Here is a 22886-nt window from a genome sequence, read left to right on the forward strand (position 1 = left end):
TGTAAGTAATTAACAATTTGTATCGTATTCGCACTCTGAAATATTTATATAATAAGGAGAAACGATGCCCAATTTGACTGACCCAGCAGGTTCAGAAATAGAGCAAGTCACGACTTCAAAAATTTGACATGGTAGATACATTTAATGCCAATGCCAACTATGATTTTTACCATGTGTATAAAATATATTAAAAATATCGATAACTTAAGTATTGTCACGTCATTCACCGTCCTATACATTAAACTACTATTGTCTGCTGTGGAAATTTCCACGCTAAAACATGCAACCTTCAGCTGCACTCTTCTAACGCTTGAGTCTCAGCATATTGGCTTCTCACTCTTCGGTTTTAACGGAGGCGCTCTGACCTAACCGGTTTAAGCCGCTCTCACTTGTACGTTCCCCCATAAATCGTTCTCTTTCACTCAAAGCAACTTGACGTTCTATTTTACGAATAGCTCTCAGCTATGTATACTTCTCGGTCGTCGGCCAAATGAATTTTGTTACCTGTCTTTCTCTAGAGCTTGAATGGCATAAAATTTTGCTTCTTGGTTGAGAGCTACAGCTTCAAATCCAACAAAATACTACTTATGCTTACTATGAGCACGTGCTCTAGAGGTTAACGACTGATACTGCAGATAACATTGAAAATAAATAAGCAATTATTGAGTCATCTTGTTGCATTTAGTTGGTTTAACGCGATGTTCTGGAGTTTGGCGCTAACTGAGCTTATGTCCGTGGTATTTTTCCTTTAGTAGAGAGATCTAGGTAGGTGATTTGTCTTAATAACTAAGCAAAGCCAAATTATTCACTTAAAATGGAATTATTAAATCGGAATTAATTTTAATGTTGATAATGTTAACATCCTTTTTGGAGACATACCCCCTTATTCATAGAGAAGTTACAAAACGTTTTAACTAATAAACTGTTTTGTCCCTCTCCGACAAAGAACAATTTGTTCTTCGACAGAGAGGGACAAAACAGTTTATTAGTTAAAACGTCTTGTAACTTTTCTATGAATAAGGGGGTTACTTTATACTCTAGAAAATAAATTGTTTTTAACGCCTAATTGCTCAAATAATCTTAATTCAATAATACAATATGTATTGTAATAATAATAATTAGGTACGTATCATTAATTGGTGGAGATAGGTCTCTCTCGAGGTCTGCCACAGTGCTCTATGGTCCTGATGATATCAGAATATTTTGTTATATTTCACAGTCAATGTCTCATGGGGGTGTAACTCAGTGGTAGAGTGTCTGCTTCGCATGCTGAAAGTCCTGGGTTCAAATCCCAGCTCCTCCAAAATATACTTTTGGAGACGCAATAACTCAGACCTAAATTTTATTCGGTACTTCAGTACTTTTTAATTATGTGTGTAATTTTTTTAAAAGGATATTTTACTGATTGCACTGATTTTTTATTATTACCTACGTATATTTTTAATTGGACTATGGCAATATAATATACTTTGCGTTCCATAATATTCACATATATTCCGACACACTTAGCTAGTCATTTCTGCGCAAGGTGAATAAAAATTTCCAAAGATGTTTATAAACATTGCTGGCTTTGGAGTCTTTGGACACGTAAAGTGGTGGTTTGCCTTTACAGTGGAAAAAACCCTACACTTGAATTATGAAATCATTGCTTGATCGGATTTAGAAAGACTTCGACTAGTATTAGTCTGATGACTTATTTATACAAAAATTGCTTATTTAACAATAAAATATAATCTCAAATATAGGAAATTAAAATTTTTAAAATATATTTTTGAATACTTGCACATTAATATTATGTAGGCACTAAAAAAATACCACGTTACTGTCGGCGCCGTTCGTCTCTTCCGTATGGACCCTCAGAAATTGTATCGATACTTTTACATAAAACCTTCCCGTCACTATAATTTTTGCCGACAAAAATACGAAAAATTCACGAAGTTTTTTTTTATATTACAAAATTAGTATAAGTAATGGAGATAACTAAGTTAGACAGGAAAAAATATCTAGGCATCAAGATGAGACGATCTTTTACTGATACGTATCACCCGCCAGTCTGGGATAGCCAATGTTATAAGTACTTTTGCTGACTGCACAGGTTAGGTACAATAGTTATTAAGTGTAACTAAAAATTTACTAACCTAGGTATACCTATCTAGTTGTTAGTTGTTCCTAATTCGGCTCCCGAAGTTATCCCGAAATAGAATCGTTTCGTGACGTCGACTCGACGCGCACCGCGCGCGCGTGAAATCATCAATGTTACTTGTAAATATTGTTCTCACTGAAATATCCCGTTTCCATAAGAATAATATATATTTTTTAGATAGTTTACCTGGGATATTTATGTAAGTATATCTACATCTATCATAATTACTTATATGGGTAGTATGGATGGTTAGGTAGTTAGCTATAAGTACAATTTATCCAACTAGGTATAAGTACCTAGTTGGATAAATTGTACTTACAGGTACCTAATACTGGCAAAGTTTATTTATTACAGTATGTAATGGAAACGCCTCATGATCATGATCACGACGAATGCATAAGTGAATCCTATTCTAAGTGTTTACGGATTGTACCTACCGCAACAAGTATTTATTGCATGACTATGTGTAAATTATTGTGTCTAATACTGTTGTGTGATTCACCGCGATTCTATAAATACACGGCAAAATGCTAATTATAAAATAGTGGCCAGAGCTCAACTAACTAGCTGGTCACCGACTGAGAAGGATGGAAGCGCTTGGAGTCAGCCCCAGACTCCTCGGAGGAGTAGCGGGAGTCAAGAAGAAGAAGAAGAAGACTATTCTAGTACAGTTCGGTACAAACAACTTGATAGTTCCTAAAATGAAACTTTTTCAATGTTTTGTATAAAAGCTGAAAGAAGAAAATTTTGTAGCTACTAGGTACGTACATGTCGCTGAATGGTTCTTGCTATTTCATTTTGGTGTAGTACCTGCGACCGATGACGGTATCTACCGCCGTCTCGGGGCCGACAGCAGAAACAGACACTATACACATAAATACATATCTCGTGACGACTAGTGAGGTAACTAGTTGGCAGAATATTTGTTTATCTGCAGAGTCCATCGTAAAACGCCCATCCGTTCTACTTGCTACTCGATAAGGGTGTGGTTCCGACATGGCAAAGCTGCTAAAATTGCACTAAGGTTCCTATAAGTAATCTCCATTGTCACATGTACCTATTGTATCACTAAAGAATGGTACGGTGTGCTTAGCTGCGCCATTCATGATGTAGCGTCTCCTGACAAGGCCTTATTAAACCACGACAAAAAAATAGGGTCTGAATCAGACCCAGCCATAGGTGAATTTAATGTTAAATAATTTAATGTTAAATAAGACCGTCGGAATTCTGAATTAAATGTTATGTACATTTAATACATTTAATTCAATTTACATTTAATAGTATAATAATTATGTTTTTCTCTACAGCGTTGAAAAGGTGTACCTGTATAGAAATGGTTGTTCACTGCAACCCTCGTGCACCCTGTCTCATGATGGGGACCTAAAACTAGCCTAGCAAATTTTTGAGTTATGGCCTCTGGTGATCTCTAGTTGATAAATAAGTAAGTAAGTAAGTATAATTATGCTTCTTTAAAATAAAGGAAGAATTAATAATAATTTAAAAAATTAAAAAACCGACTTCAAAAAACCACTAAAATGTAAGAAATTATTTAAGGTTTACACAAATTCTACTCGTATGTGACAGTACAAATATACCTAAGCAGGAACTGTTCTCTTTTGATGTTGGTGCGGTGACAAAGTAGGTAATCTGAAGAAATATGGCACCAACTTCAAAAAAGAACAGTTCCTGCTTAGGTATATTTGTACTGTCACATACGAGTAGAATTTGTGTAAACCTTAAATAATTTCTTACATTTTAGTGGTTTTTTGAAGTCGGTTTTTTAATTTTTTAAATTATTATTTTATTTTATAGTTTTTAGTTTATTTGTAATATTTTTCAATCAAAAGTAACGTGCAAATGATACCAAAAAGTCCTACTAATCAATACGAATCATTCAAGCCTAAACACGAAGTAGTTGCTATATACCGTTGAGGAGTTCCCCTGACTGCCTTCCGTTTCCATCATCAGATCAGCTCAAGGTCACTATCATATTTTTTTGTTATAAGAACTATATTTACATTCTTAATTTCATTAGAATCGGTTAATATGTGCCCAAAATTGAAATTCATACCCTGTTTTTACCCCTTTACCCACCCTTGGGGGTGAACTAAAATTCTGAAAAAAAAATGGGACCACCTGGGAGCTCAATGCAATACAACAAAAAAAGAATTTTCAAAATCGGTCCATAAACGGCGGAGTAATCGGTGAACATACATAAAAAAAAATATATAAAAAAAAAAAAAAAAGATCCCGACGAATTGAGAACCTCCTCCTTTTTTTGAAGTCGGTTAAAAATGATTTCATTATTGAGGATCACGTCATCGATCCATACGTTACATTACATTATTCTTTACACGGAATTACAGCTGTGACGTAGCGTGGGTGCTGAAGATTTCAGAAACTAGGTCAACGCAATCTTTACTAACCGAAGCGACCGGTGAAACTTTCAAACTAGTGAGTTTTCAACTGCAATACAAAGCACACAATAGGCAGTAGCATACACGGTGTTATCTTGAATTGGTTTATGGTAATAAGCATTTGAAATTAGGTAAATCCAGCGTTATCTTGCGTCATGCGCTAGAGTTTTAGTAAACGGTTGCAGTTATTGAACCTATGTAGGTCCTATTTAAGTTAGGTTAGGTAGATTTTCAGGATTTCAGGAGTAGGTAGTTGGTCTAGTTATATACCTACGTAGTTATCGACTATTAAGGATATTATTATGGGAAAGATTCTTATTCGTTTGATAATTAATTACTTATAATGTAGTAAATTATATTTTAAAAAAATAATGATTTAGAAGACATACAGACAAATTAAGAACTACCTCCTTTTCTCGAAGTCTTTTTCTAATTTTCTCTATAAATTGGCTTTTCAAATACAAGTAGCGCTACCTGTTGTCGAGTAGCATTACTAAATATGATTAGCTATCACCCCCTAGGTAGCGCTTTATAAACATTGAGTATCTACTGCCATCTATTGTTTAGACTGGAAATTACTTGCGAAACGACTGCACATGTTGGTTATGGTTCTGACATTATTTGACATATTCATCCATTGTCTATGGTTCTCACCATTTCACCGTATCATAGAGATTTCGACCAAGAAGGTTTACAAATTCCATAGATGGCGTTACTACAATCATATAGTGCCACAAACTTATCTGTTCCGGTGACAGCTCACGTAAATGTGTAATATTTCTTCATTCTATAAGATTTTAAGTTTGCCAGTAGTGGTAATTCGCTCTTGTGGTTTTAATTAACCCATCTAATCTATATTAATATATAATTCATTAGTAAATAATGAGATTTGGATCAATTTAGTTCGCTCTCACCGGAACAGATAAGTTTGTGGCACTGTAGATAGATTAAAGTTAACTGTGATTATGCTTGTGTATAGTTTATGATAACTAAACTTGCACCAACATATTAATTCTAGATTTAGTGTCAAATTTTATATGGATTGACGTTTCTTAAATCGAAATTGACACTAAATCTAGATTTAAATGTTTGTGCAAGTTTAGTTATCATAAACCATACACAAGCATAATCCGTAAGTAAACCCTCGAACTTTGTTAAACAATATACGAACAAGATGGAGTGTCAGAGCCAAAAAACGTCTCGACTAATAAGGTAATATAAATCCTCATTTGATAATTAATGATATAGGTAAGTAAGTCGTTGGTATAAAGAGTAAAATAATAAATGCATTGGTACAATCGTCGTCATTTTGGATCTCGGCTTGACATTAAACAAAATGCGGACTGTTTTTATTTTAGCTTTGTGATAATGTGACTCACCATCTTGTTCGTATATTGTTTATCAAAGCCCTTAAACAACTTTATTTCATTATCTGTGTTATTCTGAATAGGACGGTATACCTACGTATGACTTGGTACCTACCATGGAAATAATAAGTAAGTACATATTTAGTACTTATTACTTCCATGGTACCTACCTACCTATCTAAAGTCGCCATGGTTGTACTCGTAACAGTCAGAAAAAACCAAAAGCTGATTGTGGGAACTGCAAATGGCTTCTCCCCTCGGCCGGTATCAATTACAAGTTAATTCCGAGCCGCTGGGACGTAGATTTCCCCAGACTGCAATTCTTGGTCAATCCATCTAATGACGCACGCGACGTGTCATCACGGTTACGCCTCGTAACGGACGATGTGTGAAAGTGAAAATGAGCGTTTTATTTGTATAATCAAATGGGGGGATTTTTTATAATCCTTCCAATAAGTAGTAAATACTAGTTAACACATTATTTAAGAGCGGTTTCTTCTGCATATCGCTAATCAAATTAAGTAGGTACTTAGGGGAGACCGGGGACAAAAGTAACAGTTTGTAGTTTCTGTCTGATTTCTCGTTATTAATAACATTTACGATAAAATAAATATAGTCACATAAAACTTTCGTCTATAGTCTACAAATATCCATGATTACTTTACTTAATGCATCCCGAATTTTAGCAATTTTAAAGCCTCAAAAAAAAAAGGGAAATCGTTACTTTCGACCCCATCGGCAGGGCGAAAGTAACAAGGCATGGGTCGAAAGAAACAACCCATAAATTCTGTCCAATGTTATAAATACGATTCCAAATAAAGAACAAAAAAATCAATCAAATTATTTAGTTAAGAAAACTTCTTAAAAAACTATCAAAACTAAAAAAACTTATAACTTATTGACAAAACTAAAAAAACCTTCTTAAGATAAACTTTAAATGAGATCCATCATTTAAACTGACTAACTGATAAGAAGTTGTTTTATTTGTGCTATAATATACAATATTATGGCACAAATATCCAATCATAACAACAAAAAATAAAAATTTACAATGTGATATGGCAAACTAACCAAAGTAACATGTTACTTTTGTCCTGCCGCGAGTTGTTACTTTTGTACCCATCCCCATTTTTGAAATATCAGGCGACATAACTTTAAAACAGCACGTGTTATTCGAAAACAATTTATAACATGCTAGAGACAATCTTATAATGAATCAATGAGCAAATAGTCATATGATTCTTGGCATCTTAATTCTACGTGAACACTAAATGAATAAACACCAAAAAACTTACTTTTGGTGTGTAAAATCACGAAATGCTCACTAACACAAACTTGCACCGCGGCTTGGGCGCGGAAAATGATAGCATGCGCGGGGGGCAGTGCAAGCTGTCAACCAGCGGTCGCGAGCGACGTTTCGGCTATTGGGGAAGTCTACAGAGTCTTTGTTACTTTCGACCCGCTGTTACTTTTGTCCCCGGTCTCCCCTACCTACTTAAATATTTTTACACAAACAATCTAACCTAACCTAAATTTAATATTGTTAGTAGGTACAGTAAAACAGTAAATAATTTACATTTAAGTACATTAATAGTAAATAGTTTATTTTATTTTATGGGGATTAGGCTGTTGGCTACCTAGAACCTTTGCCACGTTCGTTGCGTGCGGAGAAAGAAGAAACAAAAGAAGTAAAAAAACATAGCTTTTCTTTTTGGCGGCATCTGAAAATTTAACAAAATAAAATAAAAAAGTTTTCGGTGCAAAAATTTATAATTGATGTTGTTGCATTTGTGAACATTTGGGTGAGTTTGAAAAGCGAGTAGCGTCATTATCGAAAGCTAAAAAGCTATGGCTGCATGGCTGCAAATAACTTTTCCAGATAATTACATCCATATTTGTGCCATAATTGTAGATTTATTCTAATAAGTTTAGTAGGTAATAAACCAAATAAATAAAACTAATCACAATCTTATTTTCCGTTGGATAAAATGACATGAATCGATCGCGCGGCCCCTCAATTTCACGGTCCAACACGCGGCTATGGCAAGCCATTGTGCTCAAATTCACTTAAAAAACTATCACATTACCGGATTTTATTCATCAATCAATACTGTTCCTATTTTATTTTGTAGCAAGCACTTCTAACTATTTAGTAGATAATGAGAGATTCGTATTTTAAGTACTTAAGTACCTACCTACCTACTCCCTACATACTTGCCTCTTATTAAATCATGAAATGTTATCCCAGCTAACTAGGACTTTTCTTTTTTCATAATAATATGATATTGTGGGTTAGACCAAATTACCTACGATCATAGGTATTATGTTACCTACCTACCAGAGTACCTACCTATACCTGGATCTTTTATTCGACGGAATTCTGACAGTTATCTACTTTTGACATGTCAGAGATCACAAACCTTTTTTGGCTGAGCCCTTTTTTCAATACGAGTCTGGAGGGCCACTACCAAAATCAAACAAACGAACGAACAAGAGCTCGGCTCTATCTCGTTGTATTAAGCGTGCCGATTGCGTGACAATTGGCCATGCTAACTTTTTGAACAAGAATGAAATGCTTAAAACCGTTTCGAGGAATATGCTTCCAGTACAATTTCTGGTCATCAGATTTTAAATTAGGTCTCTATTTTTTTTATTATTCAATAAAAACTAATAACCTTCATTTGTCCTTTCTATGACATCACATTAGGATCATAGAGTATAATATACATACTGATTAGGATATATGCACAGAATGCATTTGCCTACAAAACAAAAGTAAACGTCAAACGTCAATAAACGCAAACCTCATGTACTCTGTGAACCTCACAGCCCGTGTCACCCGTGTGCACAGAGTAGGTGCCAGTGTGTTTATTTCTCTTTATTGATTTAATTTATTTATTTTCTACCTTGTTTTGAATCTCTACTACGAATAAATAATAACCAGTGGATACTACGATGACAACAAGAACAAAAATAGTATTTCTTCAGTGAGTATTATTGCTTCACAGAGTATAATTTGTAGGTTAAGAGTCAGATGACAGATGACAATGACATTCTACCTCACTGACGTTAAGTGACACTTGATTTTTTTGTGGCGCAGGCAAAGGCACCAATATTTTAGTACGTTCTGTGACGTCATACATCCATTCAGCCGGCCAAATTTTGAAATTATATTAAAAATAGTTGTAATTAATAAAAATTAAAAATAACGAAATTAGTTTCTTAAAATGGTCTATATTTTCAAAATAAAAAACCGGCCAAGTGCGAGTCGGGCTCGCGCACAAAGGGTTCCGTTTACAGTTAAATCAACCTATCTCAAAAACTATAAGAGATACTTTGATCAAACCAAAAATCGTTGAAAGAGTTAATTAGCATGCATCACCTCTATTTTTTTTAGAATTTTATACCCCGTAGTTATAAAAATAGAGGGGGGGGGGACATACTTTTTACGACTTTGAGAGCTGATATCTCAAAAACCGTTCACTTTAAGAAAAATGTTTTTTAAAAAACTTTATATCATTTTAAAAGACCTTTCCATTGATACCCCACACGGGTATGTACATCGAAAAAAAAAATTCATCCCTCAGTTACATGTATGGGGGGCCCCACCCCCAATTCTTTTTTTTACTATTTAGTGTCATATTTTTGTAGCGGTTCATACAACACATATTCCCATCAAATTTCATCACTGTAGTACTTATAGTTTCCGAGTAAATCGGCTGTGACAGACGGACAGACGGACAGACGGACATGACGAAACTATAAGGGTTCCGTTTTTGCCATTTTGGCTACGGAACCCTAATTATAAAAAATACATATCGTAAATTGGTAGCATGGCCAATTCTTGTTCGTTCGTTCGTCGCTTTAGAGAGTGACCCCCCTGAACATCTAAGTCTAAACTACTCTATACATTTTATTTGTTAGTGAATGTACCTATACATTTTATTAAGTGCGGCGCTCCAAATTAAAAGGGGATTTATCTACGGTGAGTAATAATTACGTCCCTTTACATCACAAAAATAATATACTTAATTAAAGTATAAATTAATAAATAAAGAAAAAATATAATTGATTATTAAAATATCTAATCGATTATTAAATAATAATAAGAGCGGTGGTAGCTCTGTCGGGTAAGCGCCCGCTTCTCACGCAAGAGATGCGGGTTCGAATCCCGGCGCTGACATGTACCAATGAGTTCTTTTAACTTAAGTACAATGTATACCATCGCTCTTACGGTGAAGGAAATCATCGTGAGGAAACCTGCATATCTAGATTTAGCACATCTACACTCGCGAGCAACCAAATCGACTCAAGCCTTGACGGCGCAAACATACATTAATACAAGTAAAATTATGAATAGAAATAATAAAAATGATATGTCATTTAAAAGCTTAAGATGTCAGCTTTAATTTGATATCATTATTATTGAAATCCATTCATCATTTTTGAAATAAATGATGTCTGAACGCAATTGTAGGAAAAACGGGAATTTAGGAAAAAAGGGTATGGGTATCGTATTATACAAATTAAACAAAAAATGTTAAGATAAAAATTTATTTATTTAAATCAATACTTTGTATTGCCCCCTCTTGCCCTAATTACAGCCTGCAGCCTGTTTCTCATAGACCTTATCAACTTTTTGACAGTTTCCTGAGGAATGCCGTCCCACTCCTCTAATAAAGCTGTCTTCAGCTCGTCCACGCTTGCAGGGACTGGATTCCTGGCCCGAACTCTTCTTTTGAGCTCGTCCCATAAGTGTTCGATGGGATTCAGGTCAGGACTGAGCGCAGGCCAGTCCATCGTGCGCAATTCCTTCTCTCTCAGAAACTGCCGACTGACTCGTGCCGTGTGGCAGCGGGCATTGTCGTGCATTAGCACGAAGTCTTCACCGACAAATTCTGCATAGGGCACAACATGACCGAGTAGAATGTCGGTGATGTACCGATCAGCTGTTAACCCGCCTCCTCGGCCGCCTCCAGGCACGAAAACAAGTGCGGTTTTTCCCTCTAGAGAAATACCAGCCCACATCATGCAGGAACCGCCGCCATATGCTACTGTTTCAGCGAAACAACATTGGGCAAATCGTTCCCCCGGACGCCGGTAGACCCGGCCTCTCCTGTCACTGCCATGCAGACACACTCTGCACTCATCAGTAAACAGGACCGACCGCCATTGCGCAATGCTCCAATCGAGATGCTCTCGAGCAAACTGAAGACGCGCTTGTCGGTGGCCTGCAGTCAATTTGGGGCCTGATGCAGGTCTTTTTGGTGTCAAGTTGGCTTCCTTCAAGCGTCTTCTCACTGTCCACTCGCTGACAGCCACTTGTCGTACACGTCTCAGTTCTTGCTGCACATCAACGCCCGTAAGGTGTCGATTGCGCAGCGAGGTTGAGACAATGAAGCGGTCGTCTCTCTCTGAAGTGCAGCGGTGGCGGCCCGTTCTTGGTCTTCGATTGAAGGCACCAGTCTCTTGGAACCGTCTGTATACTCGGGATACAGCAGACTGGCTCAAGTGGAGCTGGGCAGCGACTGCTCGCTGACTTAACCCTTGTTGCAGCAAGGCAACAACTTGAGCAGCTTCTTCTGGTGTGGTATCCATGGGTTTGCGAAAACAAGGAATACAATGCAACGAGATGTGTACCGGTCAACTTGCAACAAGCGACTGATAAGGTACACCGGATGTGGAAAGGTTTTATAGCGGGATCAGGTAGCGCAAGGCGTGGATTCCTAATGAGGTAATTAACACTGACGGGCAATTAAAATGCGTCATTAAATCTGCGCTTAGTTTTTTTTTATGGTATTGATCTTAATTGAAAGCCTAATTCTTCAGCTTTCGAATGACATATCACTTTTATATTTACCATTTATCGTTTTAGGAAAATCAATGTATATGTGCGCCGTGAAGGCTTGAGTCGATTTGGTTGCTCGCGAGTGTAGATATGTGAACCCACCAACCCGCAGTGGACCAGCATGGTGGGAAATGGTCCAAGCTTAGGAAGGCAGTTTAGACCTTGGGGATATGCACAAAGGTTCCACTCGTGAGAGCCAGGTGCAGGTACTTACATCCCCAAAGAGAATAGAATAGAATATCTAATCATTATTAATACTAACCGATTATGATGATACTTAGACTGCTCAATGTAAGCCATTAAAAAAAATAATAGTGGCAATCGGTTCAATCGTTTCGGAGATCTGCGTGGACAAACATTATAAACATACATACATCTATAAAATTTTGCAAGTATATTTGTTTGTTGTGCAGTCCCAATAATCTTACATAAGTACATACGAGTATGTACCGAATAGATAATCTTTTTTTGAAATCGATTAAAAAGGTTCACTATCCCTGAATTTAGTAGGAAGTGATGCCAGCTAAAGAATAAAATAAAGTAATTAATATGAATTCCATACATTATCTGTCATTTTATTTTTTTATTGCCCAGAGATGGATCCAATTTTTTCCTTTTTTCGGTTAAGAGCTTTTTAAGTAGCATCACTTTTGAAATGTCAGAATTCCGTCGAATAAAAGATCCAGGTATAACTTTAAGTAAGTATGTAGGTACCTACTTAATAATTATTTATTAATAAGTTGTCACTGAAATTTTTACCTATCTCATATGAAAATGAGGCAAGAGGCAAGTGTTACAGTCACATTCACAATCTGTGATAAAATCCGTCGGCCACCCGCTGGATATTATTGGCTCATAATAAATGTATGGTATAGCCGTCGCCGCCGCCGCCGTCTCAGCTGCGGCCCGGCCGCGGTCCCCGGGGGCGGCCGGGCCGGGGCCGCACCTGCTCCACGCAGCCCCCTCACGTCTCACACCTAAACAAGACGTAGGAATACAAGTAGGTACCTACACTTATTTTCTTAGAAGTCTAATAATTGTGCACGTGATGGAGTGAACACTGAACATACCTACTGAACAACTATTTAACTTAGCACATAAATACCTATTTAGAAAAGTACTATTCGATATTAAGTTTCATTTGACTACAAGGATACATAAATTACATAACAAAATAATCTTACACTAGTAAAGAAAAGTAATTTTACAATAATTTATGCAATATTTTTTATGTTTGTAGAAAAAATAATTCTCCTCAAACATAAGTATAGGTATACGTGGAAAGATTGATCCTACCAAGGTACCGTACAGGTAAGTACTATACTTACCTATTATTGAATTGTGCACGTGATGGAGAACACTCATGCATATTATATTGCCTTTCACTTTGGTTAAAGCTGATATTTAATCCAAATGTAATACAAAGTATCATATCATAGACTAGCGTTATCGTCTCACTATCTGAGAAATATTCACCTGCGAACAAATTAATGATAGCGCTTATCAATTAAACTACAGTGATTAGCTGAAACGTTATTAATATTCGGCCATTTGGGACTATCGTCCTTCCGAAGAAGGAGATGTTACTCCACTAAGTCACATAATGTTCTTTTTAGTGTAAAATAGAATAAAGAAAATGAAAATAACAGCAGTGTTTATGTTGGTGTTTGCTTCGGCGACAGTGCGGGGCGCGCCGTGGGACGGCATCCCGGAGATGCCGAACCCGACGCATCAGTGCGCGATGTGGGGGCAGTGCCACACCGTGGGCGGCTTCCCGCAGGCCTGCGCCTACTCCGGGCCGGCGCTGCGGCTCATGCACGCCGGCCTCGACCAGCCCACGCGCGACGAGGTGCGCGCCATCCTCGAGCAGCGCTGCCCGCACCTGCTCTACCACGACGACGGCACTCGCAAGGAGGACGACGACGTCTATACGTGCTGCGAGGTGGACCAGTTCCTGTCTATGGCTGCAAGCATGAACATGGCTGACGGCGCGCTAGGTCGCTGCCCCACCTGCCTCAAGAACTTCGTGCGACAGATCTGCGAGATGAACTGCTCGCCCGAGCAGAGTCGCTTCGTCAAGGTGCAGCAGGACACGGCGCCGGACGGCTCCGATTACGTCACCGAGATCGACTACTACCTGCACGAGGACTTCTTCTACGGCGCCTTCAACTCGTGCTCGGATGTGATCGTGCCGCAGACGGGTCTACCGGCCGTCAACCTGATGTGCGGCGGCGCTGCAGAGTGTAACGCCGAGGCGTGGTTCGGCTTCAGCGGGGATGTGGAGAATAACCCGTTCACGCCGACGCAAGTGAACTTCATCCCGTGGGCCGATCGCGAGGAGTCGATGAGCGCGCGCGCGCCGGCGTGCAGCGAGACGGCGGCGGGCGACGCGCCGTGCGGCTGCGTGGACTGCCGCGCCGCCTGCCCCGCGGGCCAGGAGCCCTCGCTGCCCGACGTCTGCACTCTTCTCTCCGTGCACTGCACCGGTTTTGCTGTAGGACTTACCTTCTTCGTCGTTATAGTCACAATTTTCACGGTTCTTACATTATTAGAGTACAAAAGAATGCGTGCCAATAGTCATGATCAGCAACACAGTACCAAACCGAACAAGGTAAACAAAGTAATAAGAGTCAATCAGAAAGTATTTTCTAATATTGGAGCCTTTGCTGCTGGGAATCCAATGTTGATAATATGGCTGACGACATGCCTGGCTTTCCTGATGTATTTCGGACTAAATCAGCTACAAGTTAGTTCCAAACCTATTGACATATGGTCAGCACCGGACTCGAGAAGTCGTCATGATTTCAATTACTTCAACTCTAGATTCGGTCCTTTTTATCGTGCTGCTCAGGTATTTCTTCAAATTGAAGGTTTAGAGTCATTTGAGAAAGATAACGTCACGTATGGTCCTGCTTTCAGACCTGAAGCTATACGTGAACTGGTGAATCTTGAGGATAAAATAATAAATCTTGGTCGGGACGAGGGCGGGGTGGTTCTGGAGGACGTGTGCTACGCGCCGCTGCGGGTGCCCGGCAGCCCGCCCGACCTCGACCGGTGCGTGACCATGTCACCTTCTACGTATCTCGGGGAAAATAGGAACTTTAATGTGAGCGAGTTTGCTTATCTAGATAAGATTGTCACCTGCTTAAATAACTATTTGGGATTAGACTGCTTGGCACCCTGGGGTGGCAGTGCCGAACCTGATATTGCTTTCGGGGGCTACGAAGGCACGAACAGACTCAAGGCCGATACTTTAGTTCTGAACTTACCTATTTCTAATTATCTATCTCAGAATGAATTGAAGCCAGTCTTGGAGTGGGAACAAAAGTTCTTAGACTTGTTGGACGATTATGTCAAAAACTCTAAACCAGATTTCATTGACGTCTCTTATGGTACTGAGAGATCTATTGAAGATGAAATTGATCGTGTTTCAAGAGCTGAAGTAGTTCCTATTGCAATAAGCTACGTTTTGATGTTCCTTTATGTGACTTTAGCCTTAGGCAAAGTGCGACCGTGCAAAGCGTTTTTGACCGGCAGCAAAGTCCTGCTCGCTATAGGAAGCATCACTGTGGAAATAGTTGCGATCTATTGTGCATTAAGTACAATGGGATTCCTTGGTATCACAACTACATTATTGTCGATCAATGTCATTCCATTCTTTATTCTATCTGTTGGTATTGATAATGTGTTCCTCATGGTCAATACTTTGTACGATATTAAAAATAATTTAAAAGAGTTTGATGATTATAATGATAAGCTCAGTGACGCAAAACAGAAAATATTTGTTTTTTCCAAAATGATGGAAAGAATAGGTCCATCGATATTTGGGACATCAGCAATTCAAATCACATGTTTTGCTTTAGGATCCATGGCAAACTTTCCAGCTGTTCAAACTTTTGCAATTTTTGCAACATTTTCACTAGCGTTCCTCTTTGTTTTCCAAATAACCACTATTATAGCTTTATTGTCTCTAGATTACGATCGTGAGTCTAAAAACAGGTTAGATATTTTCTTCTGCATACAAAAAAAGATATTGGATGATACTAACCCTTTGACTTCTGCTGAGCCTTACCAGAGCGTCACACAGCGCCTGATGGAGCCTTACTCCAAATCCATTGTCAATTGGAGAGTAAAGATTATTGTAGTTATAATTTTTGTGGCAATAGTTTCAGTAAGTGTCATGTTGATACCACAGCTAGAAATTGGTTTAGATCAACAGTTATCTTTGCCCAAAGACTCTTACGTCTATAAATATTTAGAGTCCGTAAATTATCTTTTTAAACTCGGCCCACCCGTATTCTTTGTACTTAAATCTGGCTTAAACTTTACCAATACTGAACATCAAAACGCTATTTGTGGTGGAAGAAACTGCTTCGACGATTCTCTTATTACTCAGGTATTTTTAGCTTCTCTGTATCCAGATGTCACACACATTTCTCGTGGGTCCAACTCTTGGATTGATGACTTCTTCGATTGGAGCAATCTTCCTGGTTCCTGTTGCCGGTATAATATAGAGGACGGTAGTTTTTGCCAAAGCTCAAATTCGTCAGAGTTATGTTCATATTGTGATATTCCTCTCGATGACAGCGGCCTCCGTCCATCGACTGAAGCATTCCAGGAGTATATTCCTTTCTTCTTGCAAGATATTCCTGATGAGATATGTAACAAGGGAGGTCTGGCCAGTTACTACAGTTACGTTAATTATGTTTTAGACGCAGATGGTCGAGCTTCGGTTGATGACACTGCTTTCATGGCCTATCATATTGGTTTAGGAACATCTAAGGAATATATTACTGCTGTGAAGTATGGATATGAGATCAGTGAGAATATTACAAAAGCAATACAAAAGAATACAGGACTGGATGTAGAAGTGTTCCCGTATTCTGTATTTTATCCTTTCTATGAACAATATCTCACAATATGGACGGATACATTCTCTTCTATCGCTTACTCTCTGGTGGGTGTGTTGGTAATAACTTTGTTTACTTCTGGTTTCAACTTCTTAACCACTTTCGCAATAATTTTGACGACAATAATGGTTGTGATTGATATGATGGGAATGATGTATATTTGGAACATTCCGTTGAATGCCATATCTTGTGTGAATCTGATAGTGTCTATTGGTATTGCTGTGGAGTTTTGTAATCACATTGTGTACGCTTATGCGACTAGTGATGCCCCCTCGAGGGAGAGAGTCGGGGACGCCTTGAAGAAGGTTGGCGCCACCATCATCACTGGTATTACACTGACTAATATTCCTATAATAGTGCTGGCGTTTTCTTATACGGAGGTCATTGAGGTATTTTTCTTCAGAATGTTCTTCGGCCTAGTGGTAATAGGATTCTTCCACGGTATGGTGTTCTTGCCTGTACTTTTAAGTTACTTACATAATTTTTTCAATAAATAATGTTATAATTAATGTACTTTTGTGTTTTATAAATTTATTATAGAAGATTTAGTTAGCTTGCATGTTTATGTAAGCACCTAAATATAGTTATATTATAATTATAACTGCAATGCATAAGATTGAAACAATTGTAAACTGATATTGATAACTTTATTGATACCAAATATCCATAATAATTTATTTACATACATGACACTGTTGAGATTATCATCATTAATTTAAAATGTAAGGTATTAGATATTAACTGTGATTTTAACCTCATGACAAATGTTACATTTAGTAGGAACTAGCAACTAGAATGAATAGATATAAGTAAACACATTTATTTATTGATAAATAAGTTATAAGTATATAAATGACTTGACAAATAAAATTAATAGATTTATAAACATTATCCTACGAATTTTATTTGGTACTAACGTAACTACTTACTTACCTAATTAATTTGGTGTATATCTATTCGATATGATTCATTTGACTAGAATAAATTTATTGCTTAGTAAATCAAAACAAAAATACTTCCATAACTTAATAATCTTACCTTTTTACAAATAAACAATGAGAATTACTTAGCTAGATGCCAACTACTGTAGTTTGCCAACTTTTATAATTTTCTTACATCAGTTAGCGCTTTGCCGTCTTTATCAAATGTCCATACACAGACTCTTAAAAGAAAAGGAAGACATAGATTTACAACACATTTACAAAACACCGCAACAAAAACTCAAGCGTCGAGCACATGATTCAAATACGCAATGTAGCAGATAGCGAGCCTGAGGATTTCAATTTTGGACAGTTTCTTATCAGGCGGCAGGGTTGGGAGCAGTCTCCTCAGAGATCCGAAGGCAGCGTTGAAGGCCTCGACCCTGATGCGCTCCCTGGTGGCGTGGGCGGTGCGGTACTTGAGCGTGGCTCGCCGCCGCCGCCGCCGCTCTTCCCGGGACAGGCCGGCGCAGGGAGAGCCGCCAGAGCTGGATAGGTACGCTTCTTCTGACAGGGAGCATGGCTCCAGCGACCGGTCTCTGCTGGGGAAACAAAATGTCTATCAGAATACTATACAATGGTATTTTTCCGATTAATTCTGTATCTGCCAGGGTATGCAACGATACTTATGCTCACGGCTGTAATCCCCGCAGGGGTGGTCATAGGTGGCAGGTCGCGAGTCGTATCGCTGTTAAATAGATTCACTGTCCACCTTAGTTAAGTCGAAGTCTAAAATTTAGCAAATGGGCGAAAAGTAAAAGTTAGCTAGACATACGATTACATTACAAAAGGGTCTTAACTGGTCAAGATATGCCAAGGCTAAGCTATAGTAGTAGCCAATCTCCTTCTTGTGCTAACTATAGGTGAGAGTGCTCCATACAATATTTTCTCCGAGAAATGTTACTATCAGTATGTTTATTTGCCCATAAATTTGTAGACCAAAATTTTACTGCCGTAGTTTGCGAATAAATCATGTCGTACTATGTGTAAGTGTACCTAAGATGTTTTTGCTATGGTAGATCAGCGAATGTTGATTTTTCACTGCCCCGGGGGTCTAATGTTAGAGGTTCTGTTTCAACACTCAGAGGTCCCGGGTTCGATCCTCGGGTATGAAATTATGAGTTTTATTCAACATAACGTATCAACATGCTACATTATGTCAAGTTTTATATTTAGTATAGGTTTAGGATAATCAAATACTGCTACCATATTTAGACTAAATATTTTTTCCTCACATTTGCAGCATGTAAATATTCAGTATCACTTGGGAAACTATGGATTTTCTCTGAATAGGGTACCTGTGAAAGCATTTATAGTAATCATAGTTGAAGATCGCGTGACGGAATAGAAAACTATATAAACCCGATTACGAACGGCAAAATAAATCTCTCTGTCTTTTAACTAAATGTTCCTTCGATTTCATGAGCAGATAAGAACGAATAATAGTTCAATTTTATAATAGCTGATGGCTTTGCATTTCCATTTTTCCAGTTATGGAACAAAATGTTAAGCTGACTGGCTAGATATTTTATGACGAACGAAATTTTTTTCTTTTCTTTCTTTTACAGATTTATGTTAATGTGAAAGTATTTATTCATAACTAGCTATACACACTTACAGTAGCTATCTTTTTAAAGAATGATGTTTTATTTTGTCGTTACTTTCGGGCTTCGGGCACATTGGGTGTCTGTTGCTACGAGCCTACGAGACGTAGCATTCGTAGCGCAGCATGAAATTGAGTCGTACTTTGAAAAATTGTGTTATCGTTCAGCCAAATCAGACCAGCATATTTATACAATACAAAATACATATACAATTATACACACACGAGTATTGAAAAAGTTCCACTCACAAAATTCTGTCACCAAAGTCCAAACAACCCCAATTTTTTCAAACATTTTGGTCACATTTCCGTTTTTAGTTGTTAATATTTTCATGCGCTGTTAAATGTACTTTAATGTTGCAGATTCGTTTAGGAGTAGTTTAGTGATATGTCACTGAAACTATTTAATTGCTCTTGAGTGTATCTGTACCCCAGGTGTACCTTTTCTTCGGTGCCAAGTTCTCCCTCCCTCTAATGGGGAGCAGCGCCTCCCGTGGCTCGGCCAGCATGCAGGACAGCGCCGCCTCGTCCATGCCGCCCACCGACTCCAGCCAGCTCTTCATGCTGAGCGGGGCGTACCACCTGACGGAGTTAAGAAATCGTCATCAACATCCCGTAATCGACTAATGGTGTAGCTATTAGTGATCCTGACTGCTATGCTGAAGGTCCCGGGTTCGATTAGGCACCGGTCAAGGCAGATAATATACATATTTGTTTAAAAAACAGATATTTGTACTCGGGTCTTGGATGTTGATTTGTACTTATTATAATAATATGTATGTATCTGTGTAGATATCAGCTGTCGGCGGCCTTTCTCATCCAGCCACTAGGCGTCCTACGCTACGCTTCAGCTGTGTGGCCAAGTAGATGCAAAACGATTTTAACCGTTGTGTGCTTATCGGTTTTCTACAATAAAAACTATATACTGTATTGAAAACCAGGGATAGGATTTGAGCAGACGATTAGGTATCAGATTCCTGGATTCCAAAACCCTTTTAAGCTAAACTAACTACCTACTTATTTTAGAATTCCACCATGCAACTTGTTTCAACCCCTTTGGTCCAAATATCCGGAGGCTCCCTCAAACACGACTTGTTTTGATTTCCCATCAAATCAAATTTACTGCCCGCACTAGTAAAGGGATGTATTAATAATACATTGCGCGTTCACACCTAGTGGCATAAAGTAGTTGGACCAACTGATCAGTCTGATCACAGCAATCTATAGAAACTGATCATGATCACAAAATTTTACCTAAGGAGGCGCGTTCTCGCAATAGAAAACTCGGAATAGACTAGTAATATGATAAAGATATGCGGGAAATTTGTAACTCATCTCAATCCATTTAGATAATATCGAGATTGTGTAGCATGCGCTATCCGTTTATTAATGAATGCAGTGTATGGGCATACACTGACTAGAAGGCGCCTGTGTCCAAACGGATAAATTCTAGTCTGGTATTTTTCGAAGCTCTTTTAATACTGTACCTAATCATGATCAGTAAGAACCACACTAGCCCTGAGGGGCAATAAATTCGTGTTTATTCTTTTTATATCGCATGCCCTTTACTACCCCTTGCGGAATCCAAACACTCTTTACATCTGTACCAAATTTTATCGATAGTCATTGGCTAAATATGTAAGTACTTAGTAATGTATGTAAGTATCTAGGTACCTACCTATGTACCTGCCTATAGAATAGGTCAATAAATTTTTGGTTTTTTACACGTATATTTTAGATACTTATATCAAACATTATATTCCGATTAACACTAACCGGCGAGTAGAAGATATTCTCCGTTTACTACCTACTTATTTACGAAAGGTGAATGTACCCGAGTTTCTAGTGTAGAAAATATTTATACATGATGTCTCATTACGTGACTTATTATAGTATAGTAACGAGACCAAAACTATATCACTCCAGCTGCAGCATATAAATTGCATGCATGTGTTCAACTTGTGTTCAATTGAGCTATCGAACTGATGAGCTTGTAATGCGATTTTCCCGGCGATAACGTTGCATTGGGCGGGCGGGAAATTGTATTGTAATTGCATTACGGGTGGAGTGTAAATTAATTTTAAGGTTTAACACTTCTTTTAAGTTGAAATACGCGTATTATAATATTGATTTGATGACCCAAAATGAAAAAAGTATGTACAAATGCTCAACTACTCTGTTAACGAATGTGTGTACCTAGGTGGAAAACTTTGTTACGTGGAAAATCGTGATGCACAGTAGTGACCAACGGTAGGTGTTAAAGTTGTTACTTAAAATAAAAATGTGTTTAGGAGTTCATATAAAAAGACAACAGAAAATCTCTTAGAAAATTTTAAGACTTTCTTACTTGAGACTTTCATAACATGCCTTATGCTAAGCTAAACCTAACCTCCTGAATCGATGATTTAGGTTCCACTATCTCTTCCGTAGCATATCAATAAATAGAAATAGAACTCACCTTTCAATTACTCAAAAAAAAACCGTAAGGTTTTCACAGCATATCCATTTTCCACAACTCACAATATAACAAAAACAATCTTACACGTTTTTTCAAGTATACACTTTCATTTACATAGCACTATTTGATGAATATAAGACAGATGTGTCTCGTGGGTGACAGGGCCAGTACTGGTCCAGAGTCCAGCATCCCTGAGCTTTTATCTGCAAGCTCGGAGGGCCGGGCCTCGCACCCTCTCGCGGAAAGCTCGAGAGGGTGGAGCTTAAAAGCACGTCTGTTATTGTATGGGCTATTCAGGATATCTGTATAAATGTTTTTTGAGACTAATTTAGTATTGTATGAGATAATAGTAGTCGGTCTAGTAAGTATATAAGTACTTAAAAAATACAGCGCCATCGTGTATATCTCTACCTCGTAAGCTAGCTGTTAAATGTTGGACTCAGAATAGAATACAATATAATATCTTGTAGTCTTACCTATGTCATGGTCTTCGTTTTTTAAATTCAATATTAAATTCTTGCATTTCTGTCCCATACTTTTGCATTTTCGGAGTGGAGTTAAATTGGTAGCTAACTTACTCCCTCTGAGATCTAGTGAGAGAAACTTTAACACTCAGATGTCCCGGATTCCCAAGTCGAGCCATCAATAGCATTTGTGGTGGAAATCGACTAGAAGGAGGAAGACATCATCATTAATTATTTTAAGTAGCTTTTGTGAACTCTCCGAATATCAGATAAATACATGCTAGATGCTCCCATATCTTTATGCGATCAACTTATCAGTGCTCTTGATCTACATAGTAAAGTTATCGTTATGATTTATAGGCCTACCTACCTATCAAAATTATGACTGCGATGTATGCTACACGACGCAGCTGGCACTATGTCTCACTGAACACCTGTTATTGATAAGCTATCATATAAGAATCCAATGATAAATTCTCTTTCTTGTGTAATTTAGTTAATCGCGATTTTTTATCACTCATAACTTACTTACCTACCTACACATACAATGTAACAAAGTGCTTTTTATTATGAAGTGTGTAATTTAGATTTAAGTACAGACTTTATACATTAGACAACCTTATCGCGCCTGCTACCGTATCGTACCACCACAAACAACAACCTACAAGCAGCATTGCTTCAAAAATTACATAATTT

At 38.0% G+C, this 22886-nt stretch overlaps 2 protein-coding genes and 1 non-coding gene across 3 annotated transcripts; 2 read left to right on the forward strand and 1 right to left on the reverse strand.

The window, feature by feature from the left end:
• Nucleotides 1-1231: 1231 nt before the first annotated feature.
• On the forward strand, nucleotides 1232-1303 carry Trnaa-cgc. Its single transcript has one exon. It is a non-coding gene; the product is annotated as a tRNA-Ala (tRNA).
• Nucleotides 1304-13222: 11919 nt separating this feature from the next.
• LOC119692679 (NPC intracellular cholesterol transporter 1 homolog 1b) lies at nucleotides 13223-17198 on the forward strand. The gene has a single exon (XM_038113985.2). The coding sequence runs from the start codon at nucleotides 13412-13414 to the stop codon at nucleotides 17180-17182; it is 3771 nt and encodes a 1256-aa protein (XP_037969913.2). The 5' UTR covers nucleotides 13223-13411; the 3' UTR covers nucleotides 17183-17198.
• A 442-nt stretch (nucleotides 17199-17640) lies between these two features.
• Nucleotides 17641-19846, reverse strand: LOC105388017 (helix-loop-helix protein 1). The gene is made up of 2 exons (XM_038113986.2): nucleotides 19710-19846; nucleotides 17641-18207 (listed from the first exon to the last, which is right to left on the reverse strand). Exons 1-2 carry the CDS (start codon nucleotides 19829-19831, stop codon nucleotides 17907-17909), a joined length of 423 nt encoding a protein of 140 aa, XP_037969914.1. The 5' UTR covers nucleotides 19832-19846; the 3' UTR covers nucleotides 17641-17906.
• Between the last annotated feature and the right edge of the window lie 3040 nt (nucleotides 19847-22886).

The sequence above is a fragment of the Plutella xylostella genome, chromosome 18, assembly GCF_932276165.1.
Source record: "Plutella xylostella chromosome 18, ilPluXylo3.1, whole genome shotgun sequence".
Lineage (NCBI taxonomy): Eukaryota > Metazoa > Arthropoda > Insecta > Lepidoptera > Plutellidae > Plutella > Plutella xylostella.